General features: G+C 33.6%; 1 protein-coding gene across 1 annotated transcript; it reads right to left on the bottom strand.

The window, feature by feature from the left end:
* Positions 1-374: 374 nt before the first annotated feature.
* Positions 375-6,673, bottom strand: LOC130047811 (uncharacterized). Its single transcript, XM_056143328.1, has 7 exons — positions 6,527-6,673; positions 6,336-6,414; positions 6,133-6,197; positions 5,766-6,002; positions 5,432-5,516; positions 2,487-2,589; positions 375-2,344 (listed from the first exon to the last, which is right to left on the bottom strand). Exons 4-7 carry the CDS (start codon positions 5,800-5,802, stop codon positions 2,069-2,071), a joined length of 501 nt encoding a protein of 166 aa, XP_055999303.1. The 5' UTR covers positions 5,803-6,002; positions 6,133-6,197; positions 6,336-6,414; positions 6,527-6,673; the 3' UTR covers positions 375-2,068.
* Positions 6,674-27,511: the final 20,838 nt, after the last annotated feature.

The following is a 27,511-nucleotide window of genomic DNA, read 5'->3' as shown; positions in this document are numbered from 1 at the left end:
GCACTTACAGGTATGATTTAAAAGGTTATTACAGTAGCTCTCGCATCTTTTCAGATTTTTTTTGGGCGCAATTTTGATACATGACGTTGCCTTTCAGATGTATGTACATTGTGACGTCATAATACGTTGTTCAACGTTAGTTGCTATGCATTTTAATAAACACGACTGATGAAGGCTGGTGAAACGGCTGAAATATTTCGAAAAGTGTTTTAATGTTTTTTTAGTATATATATATATATATATATATATGCAATCTCTTGTAATTTGAAAGACAAAATCAGTATACGTGCGATACGAATCAGTGTAATACACCAGCAGTATGAAAACATGAAATACAATATAGATACATAAACAATGTAATTAACAAAATTAATGCATAAAACAATTCAGTGTGGTAAGCAAACAATATTGATACATAAACAATGTAATACATGAGCAATGTGAATACAAAAAGCAATTCAGTGCAATATATGAGGGATGTGAATACATAACAGTTCATTTCAATATATTAGAAATGTGAATACATAACAGTTCAGTGTAATATATGAGAAATGTGAATACATAGCAATTCAGTGTAATATATGAGAAATGTGAATAACGATAAACAAGTGGATGAACAAGTGAAGATAACGAAACAGTAATCCATCTAAGGAATCGTATAAAGAATACAGAATTAAGGAAAGGATAAACACAGACCCTTGGACAAAGTTCAGTAGTGGGAGCAAATGTCCCTATTGACCAGTTACTCCCGTCGCACGTTGTATATCTGTATCAGATAAACGGAGTAATCTGCAGTCAAGATTAGTATGGAAATAATGACCTAACAGTTGGTATGAAACATGCCAGACAATGTTCAATCCAGTTATAGCCTGTGTTTACATATTGCATCATTATAAAGACCAGTTAATTTATTAAGTGCCAAATGTATTGTATGATACTTTTTGAAACCCCTGTAATATCAACTTTCTTAAATAAACTTTTGTCAGTAGCCTGCTATGATTTGAAGAAAAAAATCATACGCATGTGTTCTTGCGTATCTAATCAGTTATAAAACATAAAAACCATATGCAGGTGATACTGGGATATTACTACATAAATAGGGGAAGCTGACGATAGAGAATCTGAAGTCATCCCGTTTGTCACCAAGTTGAGTTGTTAGGTTGCTGCTGACATTTTTGTTCAATAGATATATAAATATGAAGCAAATATAGAAGACTCAAGTTCGCCGGGATATAGCGAATAGACATAATGTAAAACACAACATAGTTCAGTGGAATACACGGGTAAAATGAATACATAAAAGAATCCAGTGCAAGACGCGAGCAATGTGAGTATATAAAACGGTTCACCGTACAACATGAAATCTAGGCTTCTCATCTAAATATAAACAAAGAATGAACACATTTGAGTTTTTGAAATAATCCCGTTAGATTTTTTTTTATTTACCTAATAATAGATCAAAATATCAATATCATGTGCAGTGTATGCATGTAAGTAATATGTCATTAGAAATTGTATAACCAAGATTTATACAGGGAAACATAACGTTCAAATTGCCCATAAGATCCACCAATCCTTTTCAGAGTTTCACCGGAACACTCCAGAACGAGGTCAGACTTCAAGCAATTCAAAATATGGCAACAACTACACTGTCAATCAGCGTTATTCACAGACAAGCCTCGATTTTGTGTAAACTTACATGAAGGCTGGAAACACTTTCGGCCAAAAGATAGAAAATTCTACACTGTTATGATTCCTTGATAGAGACGACAGTAGAGTCTTGATAGCTTGGGTAAGAATTAGTCTTGACTTTAAGGCATACAACACACTATTCATATTTACAGATACATTTATTTTTTTTTCTGAATAAGATGAAGATATTGATTAAAGTTAATTATTCATCATATAATCATAAAATACACCATAACACGTGCATATAATTATCTAAATAAAAAAATACACTGCTATATATACGGCAATGCTAGTCCACATCGTTCAAGTGGCACATTATTGGATTTGTAGCAACTTTGTAGGATGTTAGAAAAATCTCGTTTTAGCAGTTTATACGTCATACAGATATTTTGGACGCTCTCCACTGTATCAGGTTCTGATCTGAGAGATTTTGGAGACTTCGACATTGCCGATAGGGGTATGTTATTTCTAAGGTTGTTTGTGAACTAAGACCCGGATGAGAAAGCCTGTTGGAGCCGTAATTTGGTTGTAGAGTGTTGTACACGTGACTGTAGTCGTGTTCACTGTTGCTTCTTTGATTACAATCACACGGAGGTCTGTGATCTATATCTGCATTGAGTGTAGTTTGACTTGCACTGCTTTGTTCGGGACCCTAAAACATAACACCTAAATATCACTAATGAATTATTATGACCTTCATTTTGAAATATGTACTAAGAGATACATTATATTTTAACAGCATGTATGTATATAAAGTACGGTATTTAATGCCATAAATCGGAATTCATTCTTACCTTTAATATTTCGTTTGAAGCTTCGTCAATTTCTGCGTAAAGTTCAGAAGTTAAAGATACTGATGATGTTTTAGTTTTATGTCTTTTGGTCGTCTTGTCCTTTCTGAAAATTTGAAAACCTACACTCATATCCTGTGTTCATCATACTAGTTTATGTGCTTACTGTATTTGGAAATAATTGTATCAATGAATTGTGAAGGTAACGGACAGTGAATAATCTCACAACTCCCACAAATAATGCAAAATAAAGAGTTGAGTAAGAACGAGCACCTGGGATTGATTGCTTTTCTCTTTATCAAGGAGCACTTTTCTAGAGTGGTGATTTTAAGAGACAGGGGATGCTTACTCCTCCTAGGCACCTGATTCCACCTATGGTGTGTCCAGGGGTCTGTGTTTGCCTAACTATGCAAGGTGAATATAACGAACAGTGATCAATCTTATAACTCCTATAACTATCTATTTTATATTGCTCATTAGAGTTATGAGTGTGACCACTGTTCGTTGTCTTCACCCTTCAGACCATATTTGGAATAGTTGCCTATTTAGAATTGATAGGAACTCGCCCGTTTCTCCAACATAGTGGTTTTAATGGGTCTGATGCCATTTTGTTCCTAGATTAGTCAAAAACTTTTGTATTTCATTAAGGAATATCTGATTTGTTTACACAGGCTCAATACATGACCTACACACGCTTGACCATTCAACTTGACAAAGCCTATACATTCAAAAGAAATAAGTACAGTTACAAACCATATCTGCGTTAGATATTCGTTAAATGCATGTATAAACATTTTAGAATTATTACTATATCATGAGAAATTCTATTCTACATTGCGATGGCGTTGCTGTACAGATGTACTGTACCTTTATGACAGTTAGTGATTTGTAGTGACCGCCACGTTGTAATTTGGCAATAAGAATTACTAAAGGGATGTGTAGTCAATATATAAACAATACTAAAGGGATGTATAGTCAATATGAAAGATGAAGATAACAAACAGCGATCAATGAAAGTTGAAGATAATGAACAGTGATTAATCTCATAGCTCCTATAAGCAATATATTTTCTTCTTCTCATGCAGAAGGTTTTGAATAAATTCTGCTTCATATGGATATAGAACTAATATAAGTAATATTAAACGGGTGTGCAGTCAATATATAAGTGATACTAAAGATGTATATAGTCAATATGAAAGGTGAATATAACAAACAGTGATCAATCTCATAACCCCTATAAGCAATACAACATAAAGTATTGGACAAACATGGACACCTGAATATACCAGAGGTGAGATCAGGTGGCAAGGAGAAGTAAGCATACCCTGTTGACCGGTCACACCCGCCATGAGCCCTATATCCTGATCAGGCAAACGGAGTTATCCGTAGTCAAAATCAGTGTGCCAAGAACGGCCTAGCAATCGGTATGAAACACGTCAGACAGCATTTGACCTAATGATAGGTTGTATTGATGAACTAGATCTTTATAACGACCATAGGATTTGCGAAATGCTGACTTCAATCGAGACTGTTGAAACATCTGTAGCATCAACCTGTTTGCCAGTAGCTTGCCTCGATTTAAAATTGACCATACACAGAAGAAGCTCTTGCGTATCGAATGAGTTGAGAGATATCGATATCATATGCATGTGATAATGGAATATTGCTACATGAATATGTAAAGTCGGCAATGGAGAAGCTGAAATCAGCCCGTTTGTCATGCAGTTGAGTTGTCAGTTTGCCATTAATATCTACTTTCAATAAAATATAATTATGAAGCAGAAGTGGATGCCTCTGTTGTGTGTTTTATTTCGAGCTCACAGGGATATATCGAATCGAGATGAATGAAAGTTATCATTGTTGATAGACAAAACGTCGTCGATATATCTAAATGTCGAATTGAAGACTACAGCAATATATTTTTTCTTCTCACGTAGAGGGTTTGAATAAATTCTGCTTCATATGAATATTTATTATTATTATTTAAAGAGATGTGCAGTCAATATATACGTAAGAATAAAGATGTATACAGTCAATATAAATATAATGCTAAATAGGTGTACAGTCAATATAAATGTATACTAAAGAGGTGTATAGTCAATATAAAAGTAATACCAAATAGGTGCGCAACGAATATATCAGTAATACTAAACAGGTGTACAGTCAATATGGACATGTAAGTAATACTAAACAGGTGTCAGTCAATATGTACTTGTAAGTAATACTAAAAAGGTTTACAGACAATTGATAAGAAACCAACCCCGCACACTTGCACAAAAGTTTGGAATGTTCATTCACTATTTGTATCAAATTACAGTAACTGAATGCAGCGTGCAAATAGCAGGGGACTAATTCTATTAAATATGAATACTTTTAAATCCGAATCTGCATACGTTAACACGCTTTAGCATGCTTGTAAAACTGATTGATGACAGCTGTGAAATAGCAAAGGCATGAGACCCATTAACAGAAAATGAATTACCAAAGTAGTAACAGTTAATTGTACGGGATAAAATTTATCACACAGAATGGAGAAATGACTAAGGAGATTACCATGGTAAGGATGTGTTTGAAATGAAGGGTGTATTTCACTGCAGATAGTAGTGCTGTAAAAAAAAAGATTACACATATGACCTATAAAAACAATTACGATAACCTTTACGATCTTTATCGTGTTGTAATGTGAAACTTTACGATCTTTGTCGTGTTTTTATTAACGCTTGGAATAAACTTTCAAATGTTGGCGGTTATTTGTCTAAGATTAATATAGCTAATTAGTGGGAGGACCAAAGTTTAGTATGGAAGTCTATAGGAAAAGAATCGTTACCGTGGATACATATTGGGCGAATGACGGAAGTGGGGATTCTATTTTCCTGAGATTCTTCATTGACAGGTAGGGCCTATTTAACTCTAATCCATACTATATACAAAGTATGAATATCACAAACCTGTAGCATGAAGAACATACTCCAATCAGGAACCCCATTATTCCACTGAACAGTAAAACTCCAGTTAAGGCGAGCAGGATTTCCTCTAGGAATATATTTCACGTATTACAAATATGGTTATACTGTATTAACATTTAAAATGCAATTTATAAGAAAAACAGAGACTAAATTTTGAAAATGAAAGGCGAAGATAACGAAGAATGATCAATCTCACAACTCCTATAAGCAATACAAAATAGAGAGATAGGCAAACACGGATCGCTGGACACAAAATTAAACTCCTTATATCCAAATATCTGTACTTGTTTTGAAATCATGTTTAGAAAATATCTACCTTTCCAATGGTTCCAAATTGTTTCCAGTGACGACATTGTTTCTAACGCATGGTTTTTTTCCACGACGTTGTCGTTATTGCAAATTGGTAATTCACATTTAAGGACGACGCAAATGGACTGTTCATGTAAAAGTACACATAACAAAGTACCAAAACGCCTCTGCACGTTTGCAAATACCTGACAGTTGTTTTCAGCAATGCACTCGTCTATGATGTCAAAAACCTTATTTAAATTCACTGTAAAATGTAATCATTCAGTAATATATTAATATGTTTTCTTTTAAAAACTTAAATTATATTAATGAATTGCATTAAAAGTGAAAATGTGTTTGTATACATAAGTTTCCTGTATATCCAGTATACATACCATTAACTGTACTGGTGTTGAATCTATTAAGTAATATTGTGATCGATGATTTCGGACTTGAGATGCTGTAATGGTAAGTGTGGTATTGATTTATGTCAATGCGTGATAATGATACATGTAGGTAAGTAAAATATTGAGTAAAATCAAGTATCGAGTTCTGAAACACAGCAAATAACTTCTATAAACCTCAATACACTACTTACTGTTGGTTATCACTCTCAGGATTGTCTTTCTTAGTAGTGACGTTCACAAAAACGGAACAATAATGATCTTTGATTCCATCTATAGTAGTCGGAGAATATTTTCATCAGATGATATATATATACATAAGCACAACATTTATGCCTAAACAAATTTTAATTCTTAAGGCAAGATTTTTTTTTATCAATCTCACCTTTCTGAAGAATTTTAATTCTTTTACTCTTTTTGTAACCACTGGTATCGGCCTGTTGAGTTGTGTTGCTATTTATGAAGGTCCGTGAACTATTAAAACCCTTTGAAATATCATATTTACAGGCTGATTTAATTTCCCGGGTTTGTATTGACTTCTGCTAGCATCGAACTGTAACACATAGTTCAGGACCATTGTTCCCTTCACACGTGCAGATCTGTTGAGAATCCTGAGTACGTTGTCTTACGAAATGGCATCTACTGTCCTTTACGCATTTCCAAACATCCATCGCTTTCTCTCCTAATTTGCATAAAAATGCACAATGAAACAACTGTGCTTAAGACTCGATTAAGAACACGAGACTACAATTAAGACACACATTTTAATAAATATTCCTTTCGCACAGTAAATATACATGTATTATCCAGATCAAAAGTATCATCGTGATAGTGAGGGTCAACTGGCAAAGAATAGGATTGCCGTTTCAGAAGATTTTTGTTTTGAAAAATAATCTTCACGATTGTGATCATAAACAAGTGTAAACTGTTCCTTTTTTGTAATTTGTATGAAGACTTTAACATTAATTCTCTGCAAAGAACAAAAAGTTAATGTAGGGGTCATCGATATCTCTATGTGATCAAACTTCAATTCAGTAGCATTCATGAATGTTCAAAATAATGCTACCGGTAGGTATTGACTCAAAATAACCACAAAAACAAAAACCATGTAAAATATACAGGTCTTCTTACCAAGACATCTTGAAAACTAGCTGTCAACCGTGTTAGGTCAGATAAATCTGATTCCATACAAATCAATATTATTGCATGTATAACGATTTATAATCTATCATTATTCTGATGACTTACTGTCTATGTTATTGATCCATGACTCTGTAATGGATATTTCGTACTTACTGTCTCTGTTATTGATCCATGACTTTGTGATGGATATTTCATACTTACTGTTTCTGTTATGTATCCGTGACTCTGTGATGGATATTTCATACTTACTGCCTCTGTTATGTATCCATGACTCTGTTATGGATATTTCATACTTACTGTTTCTGTTATGTATCCATGACTCTGTGATGGATATTTCATACTTACTGTTTCTGTTATGTATCCATGACTCTGTGATGGATATTTCATACTTACTGTTTCTGTTATGTATCCATGACTCTGTGATGGATATTTCATACTTACTGTCTCTGTTATGTATCCATGACTCTGTGGTGGATATTTCATACTTACTATCTCTGTTATGTATCCATGACTCTTTGATGGATATTTCATACTTACTGTCTCTGTTATATATCCATGACTCTGTGATGGATATTTCATACTTACTGTTTCTGTTATGTATCCGTGACTCTGTGATGGATATTTCATACTTACTGTCTCTGTTATTGTTCCATGACTCTGTGATGGATATCTCATACTTCGTTCCGTGTGTATTGTCACTGCCAGATACTTCCCTGTACGAGGATAAAATCAAAAAAAATAAATTTTCATTTTGAAAATAAATAAATTTAGCTGCTTATAACATCAGTCTCGGATTCTAATTATCTTCCTTACCTTAGAATGATAGCCATCATTTTATACATTCATGTACATCAGAATTGTTGATGGTGGTTCAGTAACAAACATGTTATTTTGTCGTATAAATCGAAAAATGGAGACAACATATACAATCTAAACAATTTTAGAAGTGAAAAATAAAATCATATCTCTGGCATTCTATGTAACAATTTCGAAGACATTAAAGAGTAACAATGTTTGGATCGAATTTATGAGAAAAATAAATGTCATAACATATCATGGTCATTGCTCGCTCAAAATCTATCGTTTCTCTGATAGAGAATAGAACGTTAACAGCAAACACAGACTCCTAAATACACCAGATCAAGGACCTAGAAGGAGTAAGCAGGTAACACCAGAGTCTAGTTATCTATCTTGATCAAGTACATGTAGTAATCCTTAGTCAAAATAAGTATGTAAAAATGGTCTAGCAATTTGTTAATAAACATGTGAGACAGGATTCAAAATAATAACAGATTGTATTTGTAAAAAAAACAGTCCGTTATACCGACTGTATGATTTGCAATATGAAGAATTCAAACGGCACCCCTGTAACATCAACTTATTTGTCTGTATCTTACCTCGATTAAAAATATCATATGCAGAACAAGCTTTTGGGAATGGAATCCGTTGAGAAACATAGATACCATATGCAAGTGATAATGGAATATCGTTACTTAGGCATGGAAAATTGACGCTTGGGAATCTGAAGTCATCTCGTTTGCAATAAAGATGCATTGTTTACTTGCCTTTAACATTTATGTTACACGAGCTATCCGGATTTGAAGCAGATACAGAAGACTTTGTGGCGTCTCTTATTTTGAGTTCACTGGGATATATTGAATCGACATATGGAAGAATATATATATATATATATATATATATATATATATATATATATATATATATATATAAGCACTGAAAAAGCCACGGCACTGTTGCTTATTGAAAACTCAAAGAACAAGGTGCGAGTGTGTATATAAACAGGCCCAAAAATATTCCCGTTTTAAATGTGTCTTAAATTAAGCTTGGTCTGTGTTTTAAGTAAGTTAAATATATGGTCAAGCATACTGTATCAACTTAAATCAAAGTGTTTGCTTATTTGATAGCATTATTATGTCATGAATAGCACTTTATATCAATATATATAAGTGTCGTGGCCTTTTCAGTGCTTATATATATATATATATATATATATATATATATATATATATATATAATCCAAATAGAAAGAGTTGATATCACACAGTCAAAATAATTCAATAAAAAAATCAGGAAAATATACAGTTCCAAAATATATTTAAATCACTAGCGCTTTCTGGATTGTAACATCCATTCTCAGGTGAATACAAATTTTAAATCAATTTAAAATTTGTATTCACCTGAGGATGGATGTTAAAATCCAGAAAGCGCTAGTGATTTAAATATATTTTGGAACTGTATATTTTCCTGATTTTTTTATTGAATTATATATATATATATATATATATATATATATATATATATATATATATATAACAGGGGATGCTTACTCCTCCTAGGCACCTGATCCCACCTCTGGTGTGTCCAGGAGTCCGTGTGTGCCCAACTATCTATTTTGTATTGCTTGTAGGAGTTATGAGATTGATCACTGTTCGTTATCTTCACCTTGCATATATATTTATCTATCTATCTGTCTGTCTATCTGTCTATCTATCTATCTATCTATCTATCTATCTATCTATCTATCTATCTATATATATATATATATATATACATGTAAGTCAAGAAACACATCGCTATTAGCGCTTTCGGCTTTAATGCTTCGTCAGATAATTAAATTATGAAATACAATGGCTAAGTACCGTCAACATAATTATCATGAGGTAAGTAATTTTCGTTTGTGACGTCATGATATAATAATATATTTGTTTTCTTTTTTACGTAGATTAGAATTTTGATAGTATGACAGTAATTTCAAGAGATACTTACTTATATTCAGTTTTCCTATTTAGAAAATAACTTCGATTACAAAGTTGATCAATGAGATCGATTTTGTCACATTTGGTCATGACTGCAACAGTCGCCATCAACAATGACTCCACTACAAGCATAGCGATTTTCAAAAGAATATTTCTTTCTAACATACACACAAAATGTCGCTGAAACTTTGCATTTAGTATTACTTCCGCCTTATTGAGAGTTAATTTTTTCACTCTTTTGTTTCATCGTCCCTCGTTATTTGCAGGAAATGATTGAAAGAGGAAGGATGCGAATTCTATTGAATTGCCAAACTGAACGACTTCAATGGTCATTTAGATATTCAGAGGTGTTACACGAGACAACACACCATCAGTATAATTTTCTACATGAATATAACGTATTGACAAGTGCAGATTGTATTATAAGTGTATATATAATACTAGTATATGGAGATGGTATTCAATGGTTCGTTGATGGATATAGATTTTATTTTACGAATGAGACACGGCTTTTGATATTCAAAATATATCGAAAACATCTTGTCTCCCGAATGAAATAAATTCTTTATCCAACAACAAATTTAAATTTCCTTTTATTACATTTACTTCGGTTTTTCCTTAAAGCTCCATGACCCGGTGCTCATGTATTGTTTTAAGAAATGAACAACACTTTTGAGCTGTTCATTGTCAGTATGAACGGATATGGATTTGAGGCAAATTCTGTGAATCGCAGAGAATTTGCCTCAAATCCAAACCCGTTCATATTGACCATGAACAGCTCAAAAGTGATGTTCATTTGTTATATTTATATCCATTTACTAAATCACCATTTGTTTATATTGCTTCTATTTTGTTGCATTAAACAAATAAATTCCTAGCCTCTGTCACAATCGTATGGTGACTGACGTCAACACATAGACATGACGTTACACTTCGTCTCACCCTGCCTTTTTATCAACATCACACAGTGTACTGTATTTTGGAGTTAGGAGACCGCAAGATTGGGATGATAATCTACGTAAGTTCACAATCTTAATCCGAGGTATGACTTGCGAGATGTTGTATTGTTTCAAATCAATACACTCTCTCAGTCGCATGCCTTAAGCTAGTTCATAATCATTTCATAGTCTACATGAAAGTATTGTGTTGCGAGCTGAAATTGGTTGGTTCATAGAAGAAAATGCGATTTGTAATATAAATATTTTGTATGAATTACTTTAAAGCAGATTCATTAGGAATTTAACTTTCCCTTAATTACATGCGTGAAAACAGTTGCATGAAAAAGAAAACAGTGAAAAAATTATTTAGATTGATTGAATATTGTTTAACGTTCCTCTCCAGAATATTTCACTCATATGGAGACGTGATTATTAAGAGAGTAAATACAGCAAGTATGCATAAGTATACAATGTTTGTTAGGCGTCTAAAAGTAGCGCCGCTCCACGCACGTGAGGGGAATCCCAACATGATGTATACAACTCAGACGCATTTGTCCGACTCCAACGAGTTATTAAGATGTCTTTGATATTTTATTTCTCTATATAAACGTATGGACTACAAAGCTCTTACGACAGCATACTCTTTATAAAGGGCGAACGCTAAATACTGTGAAGTTTTCTTTACTAAATTTTTGTACCGTTTTGTTCACATTGTAATGCGCAAATATCAAGTAAACAAGAAACCCTTTTTGACTGCATAGCACTTTGAATTTTTTTCATCACGAATAAGTCTGCATGGCACTTGTTCTATAAATGCTAAAAATAAAAATATCTTACTATACGCATCCATTTGCAGTATATCTGCTTATGTGGTATTCCAACTTATGATGTCTTGATGCAATTTAGTTCTTGCTATTACACGGATGCATAATACGATTAAGTGCATTCATCAAGACCATGTAAAACTTGTTTGTAGCTACTACTTTATGACATCCTTTACAAAAGAAGGGACCCTGTTTTTTTTTTTTTTTTTTTTTTTTTTTTACCAAAATCTTGGTTCCGTCTATAGACCAATCGTTGTCTGTTTGATATCTAATTAACAAATGTAGCATCGGTACAGTGTGTATGTTCCTCGAAAGAAGATAACCCCTATTGTTTAATAAGTCAAATGTCAAAGTCAAACTACTATAATATTGAAAAATATTGTCTGCTCAATATCTTGAGAAGCATTTAACAATAAGTAAACATGAGGACAGTGGTTGTTATTAAGGAGGATACTTTCCTTATCGATAGTCAGGTCACAAGATCAAAGGTCAAGATGAAGTATGATTTCGTACTAACAAATGTTTCTTCCTATCAGTACTCTCAGTACTTTGATTAAATATTAGATGGGATGTGTATCACATTAGAAATGGTTCATGCAGATGTATGTATTTTCGGACGACTGTAATCGTTCAATCATTATAATCTTTAGTCGTACAAATATTATACGAGTGTATTAAGTGTCCAAATTTTAATCCTATTCTTTATGCAATTGTATAATTATTCAAGACTGAGTATACCATAATGTGCATAAAATGGTAAGATATCAGACGGAAAATGACCACTCTGAAATCATTCAAAATATATGATAGGATCCGTATTGATAACATCGAAAATACTGCTGAACATATCCATAAGTAGATTCTTAATATCAAAGCTTAAACATTTGTTATGAAAATTTCAAGCTAATAGGTTTACTATATGTATATAAAACCCCTCTACAAATTCCACTTGTGCACGTTCTACACACATGCACACACACGCACCATCATGAAGTTCAGAGTGCTATATGAAACCATAGCAATCCGTAGCTCATGTATTATGAAAGTTAACTTCGTAAGGAGCATTTTGGTAAACATTATTAAAATCAAAGAATGAACCAGTTTTCATGATTCAAGTTCTTTGTTGTTCAGAAATGTTTGTATTTGAAAACACAAAAAGAAAAGAAAACAAACAAACATTAAAATTAGGACACAAATTGCCATTGACTGCATACATTTTCTATGATATTTGCGTTTGCGCAGGTTTTGATGAGTTGTAGCTATAATTGATTAAAGCTCATTTGATTATTGGCTTTGGAGCTTATCTGCAGACAGATAACGAGAATGTCTGGTAGATACAACTATGGCTTGATTCTTTCCATTCTATTTCACTATGTTACGACGAACAATATGTGCATAAAACCCAGCGATGATGAGATTGGCAAGAAATTACCAGTTTCCCAGTTCACGGTCTTATTTGAAATCGGTCTCTATATGTGTTTAAAAGAATGCGAAACCTACGCCATGTGTTTGTCGATCAACTTCAACCGAAAAATGTTGATGTGTGAATTAAACAGTCAGAAGAAAAATGAGAGCTTGTTATTAGTGGATGATGACGATTTTATCTATAGGGATTTACCAGGCATTGTGAGTATTATGTTTACATACTTTAGTGAAAGACATTAATTGTCAACTAAGGGGGAATAAGTTTTTGTCAATTGTTTTAAAAATATTTTTCATCCCTGATGTGTCCAGAGTTCTGCGTTTGCCCAACTATCTATTTGGTATTGCTTATAACAGTTATGAGATTGATCACTGTTTGTTATCTTCACCTTTCATTCTGAAGCACGGATAAAATGCTGGAATGTATCTGAAAGGAAGACAAATACAACCTATCATTGGGTCAAATGCTGTCTGACGTGTTTCATACCGATTGTTAGGCCGTTCTTGGCACATTGATTTTGACTACGGATAACTCCGTTTACCTGATCAAGATATATGGCTCACGACGGGTGTGACCGTTCGACAGGGGATGCTTACTCCTCCTAGGCACCTGACCCCACCTCTGGTGTGTCCAGGTGTCCGTGTTTGCCCAACTCTCTATTTTGAATTGCTTATAGGAGTTATGAGATTGATCACTGTTCGTTATCTTCGCCTTTCATATGAGAGTGAAAAAATGTGAATTTTTAGTAAATTTTGCAAAACTGATGTTAATTTTTCCATAATGAATTATTCCCTTTCTTACAATAATGTTACAACTATTGTTGCCATAGAAAGAAGATAAACCTTTATGTCAACATGACAATATTTTCTTTAAGTATATATACACAAAATGTAAAACTTTTACGGTACCAATTTTGATGCACCAGATGTGCATTTCGACAAATAATGTATCATTAGTGATGCTCAACCGAAATGTTTGAAATCCGAAATAACTATGAAGATTTAGAACTAAATATAGCCAAAAACAGCTTGCCAAAAAAGTGGAGCCAAATTCGTCCAAGGATAAGAGCTATGCATAAGGGAGATAATCCTGAATTTTGAAATAAATTTCTAAATTTTATAACAGCAATTAAATAGACATCCGTATTTTCAAGCTAGTAACGAAGTACTTAGATACTGGGCTGTAGAGACCCTCGGGGACTAACAGTCCACCAGCAGAGGCCTAGACCCAGGGGGTGAGATATACTGAACACAACAAATTACGATTTTAACAAGAATCATGAATTTCTCATGTAAATCGTCATTAATACGTATTATAATACAACATTTGCCATACCTGTCATATTCGCCATCAATTCAAGTGGTTTGGGTGTATGATTTTATCTATTTAGTCATAATTGACCAACAGTGATCTCGCAGCTTATGTCACTTGAAGTTGAACATGTTGATGTGTAGTGTATTTTATATACATGAAAGGTGAAGATAACAAACAGTGATCAATCGCATACCATATTACGATTCGGTCTTTGTCAATCTTTGCTTTCCTAGTATATCAACTCTAAAACATTTTAAATGTTTGAAGGCATATTGTATTTGTTTCTCTTTTCAGTTTGATTACAGAGACAAAAAATGTGGAAATGTATCATGCGAGCAACACTCCAAATGTGTCCAGATGAAGTTCAACAATTCCTTGTGCATCGCAATAGGTAGTGCATACTTTTAAATGCAACTATCAGGGTAATGATTTTGAAAGCTAACTATTATCCAGTTGAAGTCGATATATGTGAAGCTATAAGCTAGCAATCAATTACAGGTATGAATTTGATAATGAATGTCGTATGCTTGGACCATACAACTAGATTTCATGATTTGTTTTTGGAGGTTGTGCTGAGCCCGTTCCAGACTTAAATAATGGACGGATTGCAAATCAGTCGTTTTCACCTCCATCAGTCACATTCGAATGTAATCCTCATCACAAAGGTGTAGGCACCAACACAATCACGTGCCCACCCGGTGGGAAGTGGTCATCATTGTCATACCGATGTGAACCAGGTACAGATACTAGATTGTTTGTAATACGACACCATATATCGAAGATTAAAGATACAGTGGTAAAAAAACCTTCAGAGTTCTCATTTGAAAATTTGATATGTGATGTAACATATCTCATTTGAGGTCACCTGACGTAGCTGATATAGCGTGTCTTAATTTTAATTCTGCTGATGTGTAAAGGAACAGTTTCATATGCATGTGTAATAATGTTCAACTGAATTATTGAGTATAGGTATGAAGATATTAATGAAATACTTTTCCTTTTCACATATATAGATGTCACTTCGAAGTGAGGGTGGGGGTGAAAGGATGTGTAGATATGTATATGTTTTCTGAGTTGTTCATATTTCTTATATGTACCCCCGTTAAACAAACATATTTTTATCACTTGACCATGTCAAAAATTCTAAGTACTTACTACACAGCCGAAATTAAACCAAGCATCTATAAACTATTTCGCATCTTTTAAAAAAAATAATCATAGAACTCAACATTGACAACTAAATACTAATTCAGCAGTGATTCATTTCATATTAAAACCTGGAGGAGGAACTTGACAGATTTAGAAATTGCTAATTTACATGTTCCTAAGCAGTAAAGAATATCTGCAGGTCCATGTCACTGAATTAAATCAGTGATTATCCAGATTTGTCCCCTACAGTATACAGCTAACCCGGACACGTATTATCCAGGGGGGATAACTTAGGATACTAGATGAAAGAGAAGAAAACACTCCTGATTAGAAATATTAACGTAGTTCCACCCTCTGATGACGTCATAAGATTTCGCGAAGTCAATGATTTAATAAGAGTGATGTATGGCAGAAACATCAATTTTGTTGGAGTCTTTTTTATAGTTATTGTAAATAATCTTGTTAACCACAAAATATTTCAAAAGTTTAATTTTATATATGAATGATCAATTATATGTTTCAAAATATTGAATCCAAGGGCGATAACTCTGTTTTCATTAAAGTATTTATCGAGTCCATTATGCGGAAGATTTCCTTTAATTTTCACAAACATTTTGTATATTTTTTAAAGAAACAGTTTCATGAAATTGTTAGGAATACTATTTCATTGTTTTAACCAGTTTTCGTGAAATTTTGATAATGATGTTTAAGGAAAATTGTAATTTCTTAAAGTTGAAAACAGATATATGAGTGTTATTTGATAAGAAAAAAATATCAATACCGCAACATTCTTATTTTATCATTTTGATTTGTTACTAAGATAAATTATTTGAAGATTCACCAACCCTGTATAATAATGAACCTGTACTTCTAGAGAGATGTAACTAACTTAAAACAAAACAACTAAGGTGTAAGTGTTCAAGTTCACTTGTATTATTATTTAGAAGATATTCGTGTTGACTAGACGTATTCTTTTATTTTGAAAACATTTTATTGCATAAATAAACAAAGGGATAAATTACAAGTTCTAGCATCTCAGAAAATATCTCCCGATGTAATATATATGTGTATATGCATATACTGTGCCCTTGTAGATTATCTAGCATTTACAAGAATTATTGAGAAGTGGAAAAATGGAAATATATCATTTTTTTTTTAAAAGTTCACATTCTTGTTGATATATACATCTGTAAATAGCAACCTACACAGGAAACACGGCATACACGTATAGCAAATTACCTCAAACGCACATTAGAATGTAGACATGCAGCATGTATAGAGAATCGGTGGTTGATTGTATGGAAATGTGGCTTAAAATTGAGAGCATTAAAATCAATTTATCCATACGTGCATTTGTACAAATTTTACTATAGATATACCTGTCTTTACTCATTTATGAAATTGATTAAAACATAAGTTGTACGATTTCAGCATCAACTCTCAACATAAAGCGTGCGTGTATGCACCTAACTATACTGTGCAGTAATAATGACAGTAATCTAGCAAACAACGCATACAATTTATATACTACCTCAGAGATATTGTGAAAATGTATAATACACAGTGATCATTGTCGACTTTGATTGTTGATAACTTTCGATTTAAGTTATTCATTACGTCATTACATGTATTTCAAATTTCAACATTTAAGTGCAATCTTCCTCTTCCATTCATTAGTGTAATCATTATCTTTCTGACGTGTTTCGTATCGATTGTTAGGCCATTCCTGACACACTGATTTTGATTACGGATTACTCCGTTTACTTCATTGAGGTTTAGAGGCCACAGCGGGTGTGACCGATCCAAAGGAGATGCTTATTCCTCCTAGGCACCTGATCTCACTTCAGGGCCCGTTTTACAAGAAGGTCTAGGACCAGGTGTAAGCTTAGTCGGGTGTAAAAATAGGACTAAATCTTAAAACTGGACTAAGTTGTGTTTCATAAAACAGACTACGTTTACACCCGACTAAATTTAGGGCTTAAATTTAGGCATGCTCACGACTAGGTGTAACTCTTAGGCTGTAAACAACTACACGAACAATGGCGACGGTGTTGGTTTTGAAGCAACGCAGACAGTGGTAGATAAGAAGAGAAGGGGTTTTCAGAGACTGATCAAATTGACTGTTCATCAAATTATGATTCTTTAAAAAAATGATATAAGAAATATCTAATTCCTATCATTATAAACTTTAACAATTTTGCTTAAAAGTGGAATCCATTTCATTAATTTATAGTAAAAAATAAAATGACACCTACTATTTGAAAAATTGCTATTTTGTATGAAATCTATGGTTAAAAATGTGTCTGGAAACAAACTTATGGGCAACTCCTGTACATGTATATCTGATGATAATATTGAAAGCTTTCATTTTGGAATTTTTTTTTTGACTTTCATTTATACAAAAATCATTGAATGTAATACGTTACTGTCATATTTTATAATTATTTTGCTTTACAATCAAGGATCGTTAATGGTTGCCGTGTAGATATTTATTCCTTCCAATTAATCACGTAAATTAGTTTATCGGCTTATGTTACGCCCTAATTTTACACCTTTTTGTGAAAAGGGCCCCAGGTATATCCAGGGGTCAGCGTTCGCCCAGCTACCTATTATGTATTCCCATAAATAATTTTGAGATTTATCATTGTTCGTTTTTCTTAACCTTTCAAACAGAACACGTGCTTCTAAAAAAAACTAGATTATACGAAAAGAAAAAGTGTTTCATCGTGTTTGAAATGTTATAACGAGCCCGGTCGGTATTGGAATGCTGTTCTCTTTTCTATGTTACGGTCTCGTATAAAAGTGTCATTATAGAAAATAATAGCAAACAAGCTAAATGATTGATTATCAAACTTACTTCGGTTTCTAACGTTATAATTTAAAATGTTTAATCGTCCCGAGAGGTTTATAACACAAAAAGCAATATTGGTAAAAAAAACCCACCAAACAAGACGTCGCTTTAGTGGCTATGAATTATGCATTGTGTTAATAAATCATGAAGCCAATTACAGTGTCATATTAAAGGGTTGTCCATACTGTGTTGTGGAATTTGATATGATCAATAGACTGTCCGAGGTGAAAAGGTTTAACAATGAATTAATTGCTTGTAACGGTGCAATTGGGATTTCCATTTTCTGGCTCTCTCGCCCGCAGACGATTCTCATCCTAACTTTAAATTCCCAATTGATTAATAAGTTATTACAGTGAAAATTACTGGAGAAAATCAGAAGGCCCATAAAAATGTAGAAGCCTAACATAATCAAAGCCCCTTTCACGGATGAGACACCTAAACTCTCCTAATCGTCAATCCGTGGTGGTTCTTGACAATCCGTTATCACCGTGTACAAACCGTCTATGCATTCGACGTCGTCCGAATACAGCCATAAAATCAATAACTGATCATTCAATTTCAAAAATCATAAAAAAATGATCAATATATGTTATAAAATGAATTCATAAATGACTGAAGAACATCACCAATCATCCCTAAACAGATGATTTTGCTACTGCTTAAAAAAGTTAGAGAAGTTCTGGGAACTTGTCATTCAATATAAATCAATCGTCTACATTCGGAAATCGAAGCAAATGCAAATATATCGATGCACAGTTAATTTTCTTCAACGTACATGCATGTGTAGTTTCCTTAAACTGTGTATTCAAAGCAGTTGATATAATCTGTCAACATCAGACTAAATACTTGCAATATTTTTAAAACTAGATCTAGTATATCCCTACCATCTCACCATTTTTGTCAGCAAAAGACGTGTAGGCCTAGTCCGTTTCGAAACTGTCATGATGTCACGATGACCTAATTCGTAGCTCTGTAAACGTAAGCAATCGGCTGTATGTTTCTGAGTCGTAGTAAAATAGAAATAAAGTTCTTGCTTTTGTGGATGATACCGGATACCATCCTTCTCAAAATGTCATTTGAAATATAAATGCCCCGGCTTTTATATTTCAAACATTTCTCGACCCCAGAGGTTATCCTGCAACATGTACGAAAACACGATCCTTATTTTTTACATTTACGATGCTAACGATAAAACACATTTACGATGCTACCTTCAACAACAGGAGCCGCGATTGTTATCATTAAAGTGATAAATATGGATGTAATTGCATGAGCTAATTATTGCTATTTTACAATAATATTTAGAACAACTCAAATCTCCGCTGCTATATATCCAATGGTATTCAAAACCACAGGAGTGTCAACTGTTATATGTAGAGTTACAAATAATGTATATCCAGAATTATACGATTTGTTATCTTCTCAATGATATCTAGAAGACAACCCCCACATACTTTCAATTTCTCATTATTTAAAGTAAGTGATAATTTGATAATGCATTTCTCTCTCTCTCTCAGCTGTGGACTGTTTAGAGCTGTTTCAGAATGGACAGACACGTTCCGGGGTATACACAATATATCCAGGTGGCATTCTTCTAATGTGCTCTGTAATATGGACATATCAGGAGGAGGATGGACGGTGAGTCAATGCACACGTCAATTATCTTTCTTATCATTGGGACAATGCTAGAAACTGTACATGATATAAACGCACAGAAAGGTAATTTTGAATCAACTCGAAAACGGCCACTTAAACATCAATGGACATGTAAAGATCTGAATAGTGAAAGAGCTAAAACTAGTATACATTATATGTTTATGATACTTTTACATTTCCACGACACGAGAATTCTTTTCGTTGGGAAGAAGTTTTTCTATAGTTTATTATGACGAAGTCTAAACCTAAAAAAGATTTTCCTAATAGAAATCTCGGAAAATGAAAATTTCGTATGTATTCCTAACCGAAATACATTAAAGTAATAAAGATTTCTACAACAAGAAAGGTGGAGACAACGACCAGTGATCAATCTCATAACTCTTATAATTATACAAAATAGAGAATTGGACGGATATATCAGACTTGGGATCAGGTGCCTAGGAAGAGTAAGCATCCCCTGTCGATCGGTCACACCCGCCGTGAGCTCTATATCTTGATCAAGTAAACGGAATAATCCGTAGTCAAAATCTGAGTGGCAAGAATCGGTATGAAACATATCAGACAACATCTGTTCCAATGATAGGTTGTATTGGCAAACTAGATCGTTATAGTGATGGTAGGAATTGCGAAATGCTGAATTTAAACGAAATTGTTGAAACCCCATGTAACATCAACATGTTTGCCAGTAGCCTTCCTCGATAAAAAAAAAAGATCATATGCTGAAAAGACCTTGCGTTTCGAATCAGTTGAGACCTAAAAAACAATATGTAGATGATATGAAATATCATCTACATATGTTTATGTTCCGACGTTAGAAACATTGCCAAAGAGATATATTTTAAATGTGGCAAATAAGAATAATTGATACAGCGAAAAATACTTGTTACTGTAACATTAGCATTAAACAATCATTAGAAAAAGTAGCCTCGTAAGAAAAAGGAATATCACAATACATCATACATATTGTCACATAAAGGTTATTATTTGTAGGTAACTGAATGCATTTATAATGTAAAACTTATACGGTACCAATTTTGATGCACCAGATGCGCATTTCGACAAATAATGTCTCTTCAGTGATGCTCAACCGACATGTTTGAAATCCGAATCTCTCTCTCTGTCTCTCTCTCTCTCTCTCTCTGTGTGTGTGTGCGTGTGCATTTGTTGGCATTCCACCCACTTATTCTGTCCTTAAGTGGGGGACATAAATTCCCTGTTTTAGATTCCTTTAGTAATGAAAGCACTAAAGTTCTAAACTTAAGCTGTTTCATAGTCAAATTTCACTTTTTCCTCCTCTGGTGTTCTCAGGACTACGTATTTGCTCTAATCTCAATTTTGTGTTTCTATGGTATCTATGAGAAGGATTATTGTTGTTTAACTTCACTTTTGCATGATAAAAACTCGAGTTTAAGGACATTGTAAAAGATAGCGATGACAGCATTGAGTGGAAAAAAGAAAAGAAAATATAACAAATGATCCAAAGTTTGCAAGAACATTTCAATAAAGGGATTTCAAAAACTATTTGAAGGATTTTTTTAACTTGAGTATAACATCTAAATAAAACGTTCTTCTGATATATGAAGCTTTCAAACAATTGTTACCTGGCTCTTTATTTTTTAAACAATGGCATAGTCTGTTTAGTTCACCAGAAGATCAAATTGAAATCACAGTCCACTGCACATAATGAAACATTTTTAAACATCGTCATAGTCCATTAAAATCGTTATAACATGAAGCTCAATACACACGTTAATTTTAAGCATTAAGGACCAGCAGGTGCGCTAACACATACTTATTAATCAATCAATATACTACACGTAGTTTTACTAATACTGTTATTAATAATGAATAACAATTTCCTCTTGACTTCTATTTGTTACTTTTATTACAGAAACTATGAGAAAGAGAATTTATATGTAGATGAATAAAATATAATTGGATATAACATCAAGGTACAAAGAGACTTGCTTCATTAGTTTCATTGTCTGTGCTTAAAGCTTTTTTACATAAATGCTAATATAGGCTTCTTTCTTAAATCTCAAAATTAAAACAAAAATTAGTATGTTTTGTCACCAAGGTAAGATATTTTCAAACTTCAGTGTGTGAAATGAGTTTTTCCTCAGATTTAAGATTATTCTCTAGTGAACGTGCCACTAAAATACATTATGGCTCTGTTAAGAGAAATATTTCAGATCTCCCAATACATCTTGCGACTAAGAAAGCAAAATGATGAGGGAATACATTATAGATAAGGGATATTGAAAATAAAGTTGAAATTGCACTAGACGAATAACAAATTCCACTCGTATTTGCACATATTTCAAAATGTCAGAGTTTGCGTTTAACTGTACCTTGATTACTATAGCGTATTTTGAGTATTTGTTTAATTCTTATTTCTAAACCAGTATCGTATATAATGTATGTGTGGTAGGTGAATCCTATATAAATGATTGGTATAGAAAATGAATTGTTTCTGACTGTCAAGGGTTTCTGATTCTGGCAGAAAATTGCTCTCTCTCTCTCTCTCTCTCTCTCTCTCTCTCTCTCTCTCTCTCTCTCTCGCCCCTCTCTTTGTCACGAAAATTTTAGTCCCGAATTACCGTCCAACTTCTATTGTACCAAATATATTAGAATTGATAGAACAACATGTTTCAAAAAGTATACGAAATTTTAATACAAATTATGTGGAAGTAGATTATTTTTAGTGTGACTCTAAGGAATTTAGCTGGAGAACCCTGAACTAAATAAATAGATAGACAATGTATTTTATAAAGCTTAAATGATACTAGTAAGTCCCTACAAATATGGAGTAGGATTTTTGCGACTGTTAGATATGATCCATATCATAGACGTTCATCATTTAGTTGAGTTTTTAAAATAATGAAGGTAAAATGTGCATATGAGTCCTTTGAAAAACCCTCAAATACTTCTGAAAACTCAATTTGTGTGGGGTGTTTTAAAATGAAGTTGGTGGAACATGGCTTAAACGTAATTTCAGAAGAGCCACGAATCCCGTGTTTCTTAAACGTGTATGTAGCTGACGGGTTTACATTAATATTTTCTTTTGAAAAGTACAAAAAGTAGTCTGGTTGATCGACAAATATAGAATTGCTTAGGCTCCTGTGTGAGGTTCATTGAAGTATATTGGGGATGGCAAAACTTCAGCCTATAATGTATTGATGAATCCCATTCAATAATTCATAAACAGTGTACATGGATTTAAACTCATGAAATTCAGATAAGCATTCAAATGATTTAGATTAGCTCATTAGAAATAAGGTGTATTTAAGTTCGTTGATACTAAAATCGATAGAAAATTTTTGCACAATAACATCGCCACAACCTATTTTTATTATCATTTCTATGCGTTATATAACGGAGCTAGCATCCCTTATTCCGGAATTGAAGAATAAATATGTTCAAACATTATCTTATGTGGTAAATGCTATTTTGATAAGAATGAAAACTTTAATTGAATGGTAAAACAAATGGTCTTTTTATATTCCGATATACATTTTGTAAATGAAAATAAAATATGGAAATAGAAAATTAATTTCATTTCTGAAAATACATAATGGTGTGGCAGCAACGCTTCATGCCGGTATAACTTCCATGAAGCGCGTTATAAAGTACGAGTGCGAACGTAAAGGATATCTATCCATACCATTTTGTATATTTCATTAACGAAATTTATTTTTTATTTGGCGTCATTATGTTAAAGCCAAATTCAACGATATTGCCTATAAATATACATATTATAATATGATTACGGTGCTATGGGGCGAGCACAGCCAGTGTTTACTTTCATGTATGGGTTTATCCATAACAAGCACGTAGAATCTTGAAATTCCGAACCTTTCCGAACGTGAAGAAACAGTAGTCAGAACACTTTAAAATCTATAGACATTTGAGTCGCCTAATCATTCAAGGCGGTAAAAGATAAGACAGTAGATGTAAATAATGCATTCTGACGTCATCAATGCCAATGGCCAACTAATAACTGAACTTTATTACAAACAGGATGATATGAGCATTTCCATTATCACTTTCCTATAATTATACAAGAATGTTCCATTATCGCCTACGTACGTCTATCAACTGATTCGATACACAAGTTCCGGGTAAGAATAGGTTATCAGTACCCCCTTGCTTGTCGTAAGAGGCGACTGAATAGGATGGCCATTCGGATGGGACCGCAAAAACCAAGGTCTCGTGTCACAACAGGTGTGACACGATAAAAATCCGTCCCTGCTCAAAGGCCATAAGTGCCGAGCATAAGCCTGAGTTTTGCAGCCTTTCACCGGCAGTGGTGACATCTTCATATGAGTGAAAAGGTCTCAACATTCATTCAATCAATCAATCGATACGCAAGAGCTTGCGCTGCGTATTATCACATTTTTAATCGAAGCAGGCTACTGACAAAGACGTTGATGTTGAGGGGTTTCAGGGGTCAGCATTTGGCATATTCTATGGTCGTTATTACAATTTAGCTTTTTATGATAATCTGGCATTGTGTCAATGCTGTCTGATGTGTTTCATACGTATTGTTAGGCCGTTCTTTATACACTGATTTTGACTGCAGATTACTCAGCTTACATGTATCTAATCAAGATATAGACCTCATGGTGGATAAAACCGGTCTACGGGGGATTCCTACTCCTCATAGACACCTGATCGCACCTCTGGTGTGTCCAGGGATCTGTATATACCCTCCTGGTTGCCAAAGTCTTAAATTCGTATTCCTTATTGGAGTTATGAGATTGATAACTGCTCGTTATCTTCACTTTTTCATTTAGATTCCGTCAAACAATATATATCTCAAAATATTCACAAATAAAAAATTAAGAATAGTTTTCTTTATTATTCTTTCTTGTACATGTACATCAAATAATTGGATTTCAATTTTAAAGTCAAACAATATAATTATGAGTAAGATCATGGTGAACAGAGGTCTTGACAAGATTCGAGAAGGTCACAACCTGCAAAGACTTTGTTTGAAGGAATAGAAATGGCGGTATCCAGAATGGAATGGAGAAAATGTTCGTGATAGTTCACGTTACCATTAGAGCTTGCTTCGCTAGCAACATGTTAGGAAGAAAATTGAGGTCTAATAACGTATTTAACACGTGTATAGGACAGAAGTTGCTCAAAATCCAAATCTTGGCTACATTGTTTTCCCTTCAGTTTACTTTGTTCGAGGCGTCAACGTAATACATCTGTATAACTCGTACTAAGAGTTTTCCATTGACTAGCGTGGAAGAACGGGGTGTTGATTCTCTTCAATCAATCCCACATTATTTAATTATCCGTGTTAAATGAAGATATAGCAATTATAGCGGGCGAAGCTCGAAGTTATCTGTAGCCAAATCAGGTGCCAAGAACGGCCTAACAATCGATATTCTTACTTTGAGCATCATATAAATGAACTAAATTCAAATGTTACTTGTTAATTTCATGTGTGTATTCCAACAACCTATCATATTTTGAATTTTCCCTTCTAGTAATAGCGATTAACTTCTGATTATCCGTCTCGTCTGTGTGTGTGTGTGTGTGTGTGTGTGTATAAAATATAAAACAACCCAATATTTCTAACTTCATCTGCAGGCATCTTAACATTCGCTTGGTTTATATACGGTCGAAATAGCTGCGCAGCAAATCTACTCGGCTAAAACTACACAGAACAGTGAATAGGGATTGTCTACGATTGTTTACGATTTTGAAAATAGATATAAAGAGGTCATACAGAAATGAATGCATGGGATAACTCCTGACTTTTGTGTGCTTATCCTTGGACGAATTTGGCTCCAGTTTTTGGCACTCTAGTTTTCCTTTTAGCTCGTACAAGTTCATTGTTATTTCGAATTTCCCAAATTTTGACTTGAGCATCACTGAAGAGATATTATTTATCGAAATGCGCATCTGGTGCATGAAAATTGGTACCGTATAAGATTTACACATACATTTTACCCTACATTTTTGGCAAGTCGTAAAGACATCTTAAAGAAAGTGTAAAGTTCAACAGCCCCCAGACGTTTTGGCGGGGTTTGCTCCTCTATCGAAACGTATTTTTATTAGAAATTGTCTCTGAGATACGTTGGTTTGTTTTTAATTGTTCTGATGGATCTTTGGAATTTGTTACATGAATAAATATGTGTTATAGGAATAACTATGCATATGTTTTATAAATATCTATTTGAATTTTATTAGGTTATTCAGAATCGCTTTAATGGATCTCTGGATTTCAATAGAAACTGGACAGATTATAAAAATGGATTTGGATCACCCATCGGAGAATACTGGATAGGTGAAGTTAATCTTTTTTTGCATTTTGTTTTCAAATAATGCTAGCCACTTTCAATTTCAATCGTGAACCATTAATTTGAAAATCATTGATTTTACTGATCAAATATTTAGCAACACGTCGAATAAAAACAATAATTCAATGTTTTTGGACACATCCATTCCTCGCTCAATACCAGGGACTAATGTCTGATTGCATGTTTAGTAATCCCTTCCATGAAAGGTGAAGATAGCGAGCAGTAATCAATGAAATGTAAAGATAACGAACAGTAATCAATCTCATAACTCCTATAAGCAATGCGAAATAGATAGTTGGGCAAACACTGACCCCTGGACACACCAGATGTGGGATCAGATGCTTAAGAAGAGTAAGTATCCCCTGTCGACTGGTCACACGCACAATGAGCCCTATATCCTGATCAGGTAAACGGAGTTATCCGTAGTCAAAATCATTGTGTCAGGAACGGCCTAACAATCGGTATGAAACATGTCAGACAGCATTTGACCAAATGATAGGTTGTATTGACGAACTAGGTCGTTACAACGACCACAGAATTTGCGAAATGCTGATTTCAATCGAGACTGTTGAAAAACATATACAATCAACTTGTTTGTCAGTAGCTTGCCTCAATTTAAAAACTGACTATATACAGAACAAGCTCTTGCGTATCGAATCAGTTGAGAGATATAAACACCATATGCAGGTGATAATGGAATATTGTTACATAAATATGAGAAGTTGACGATGGAGAAGCCGAAATACTCTCGTTTGTCATACAGTTGAGTTGTCAGTTTGCCGTCTACTTTAAATAAAATATCTAAGTATGAAGCAGAAGTGGAAGACTCTGTGGTGTCTTTTATTTCGAGCTCAAATAGATAAATCGACATATGAATGATCGTTATTATTGTTAATATACAAAACGTCGTCGATATATCTAAATGTCGAATTGAAGGCCATAGTGGGAATTTTTTTCTTCTCACGTAGAATTTTTTGA

Source organism: Ostrea edulis, chromosome 7 (assembly GCF_947568905.1).
Source record: "Ostrea edulis chromosome 7, xbOstEdul1.1, whole genome shotgun sequence".
In the NCBI taxonomy this organism is placed as follows: Eukaryota; Metazoa; Mollusca; class Bivalvia; order Ostreida; family Ostreidae; genus Ostrea; species Ostrea edulis.
This window is presented reverse-complemented; position numbering and strand designations above follow the sequence as displayed.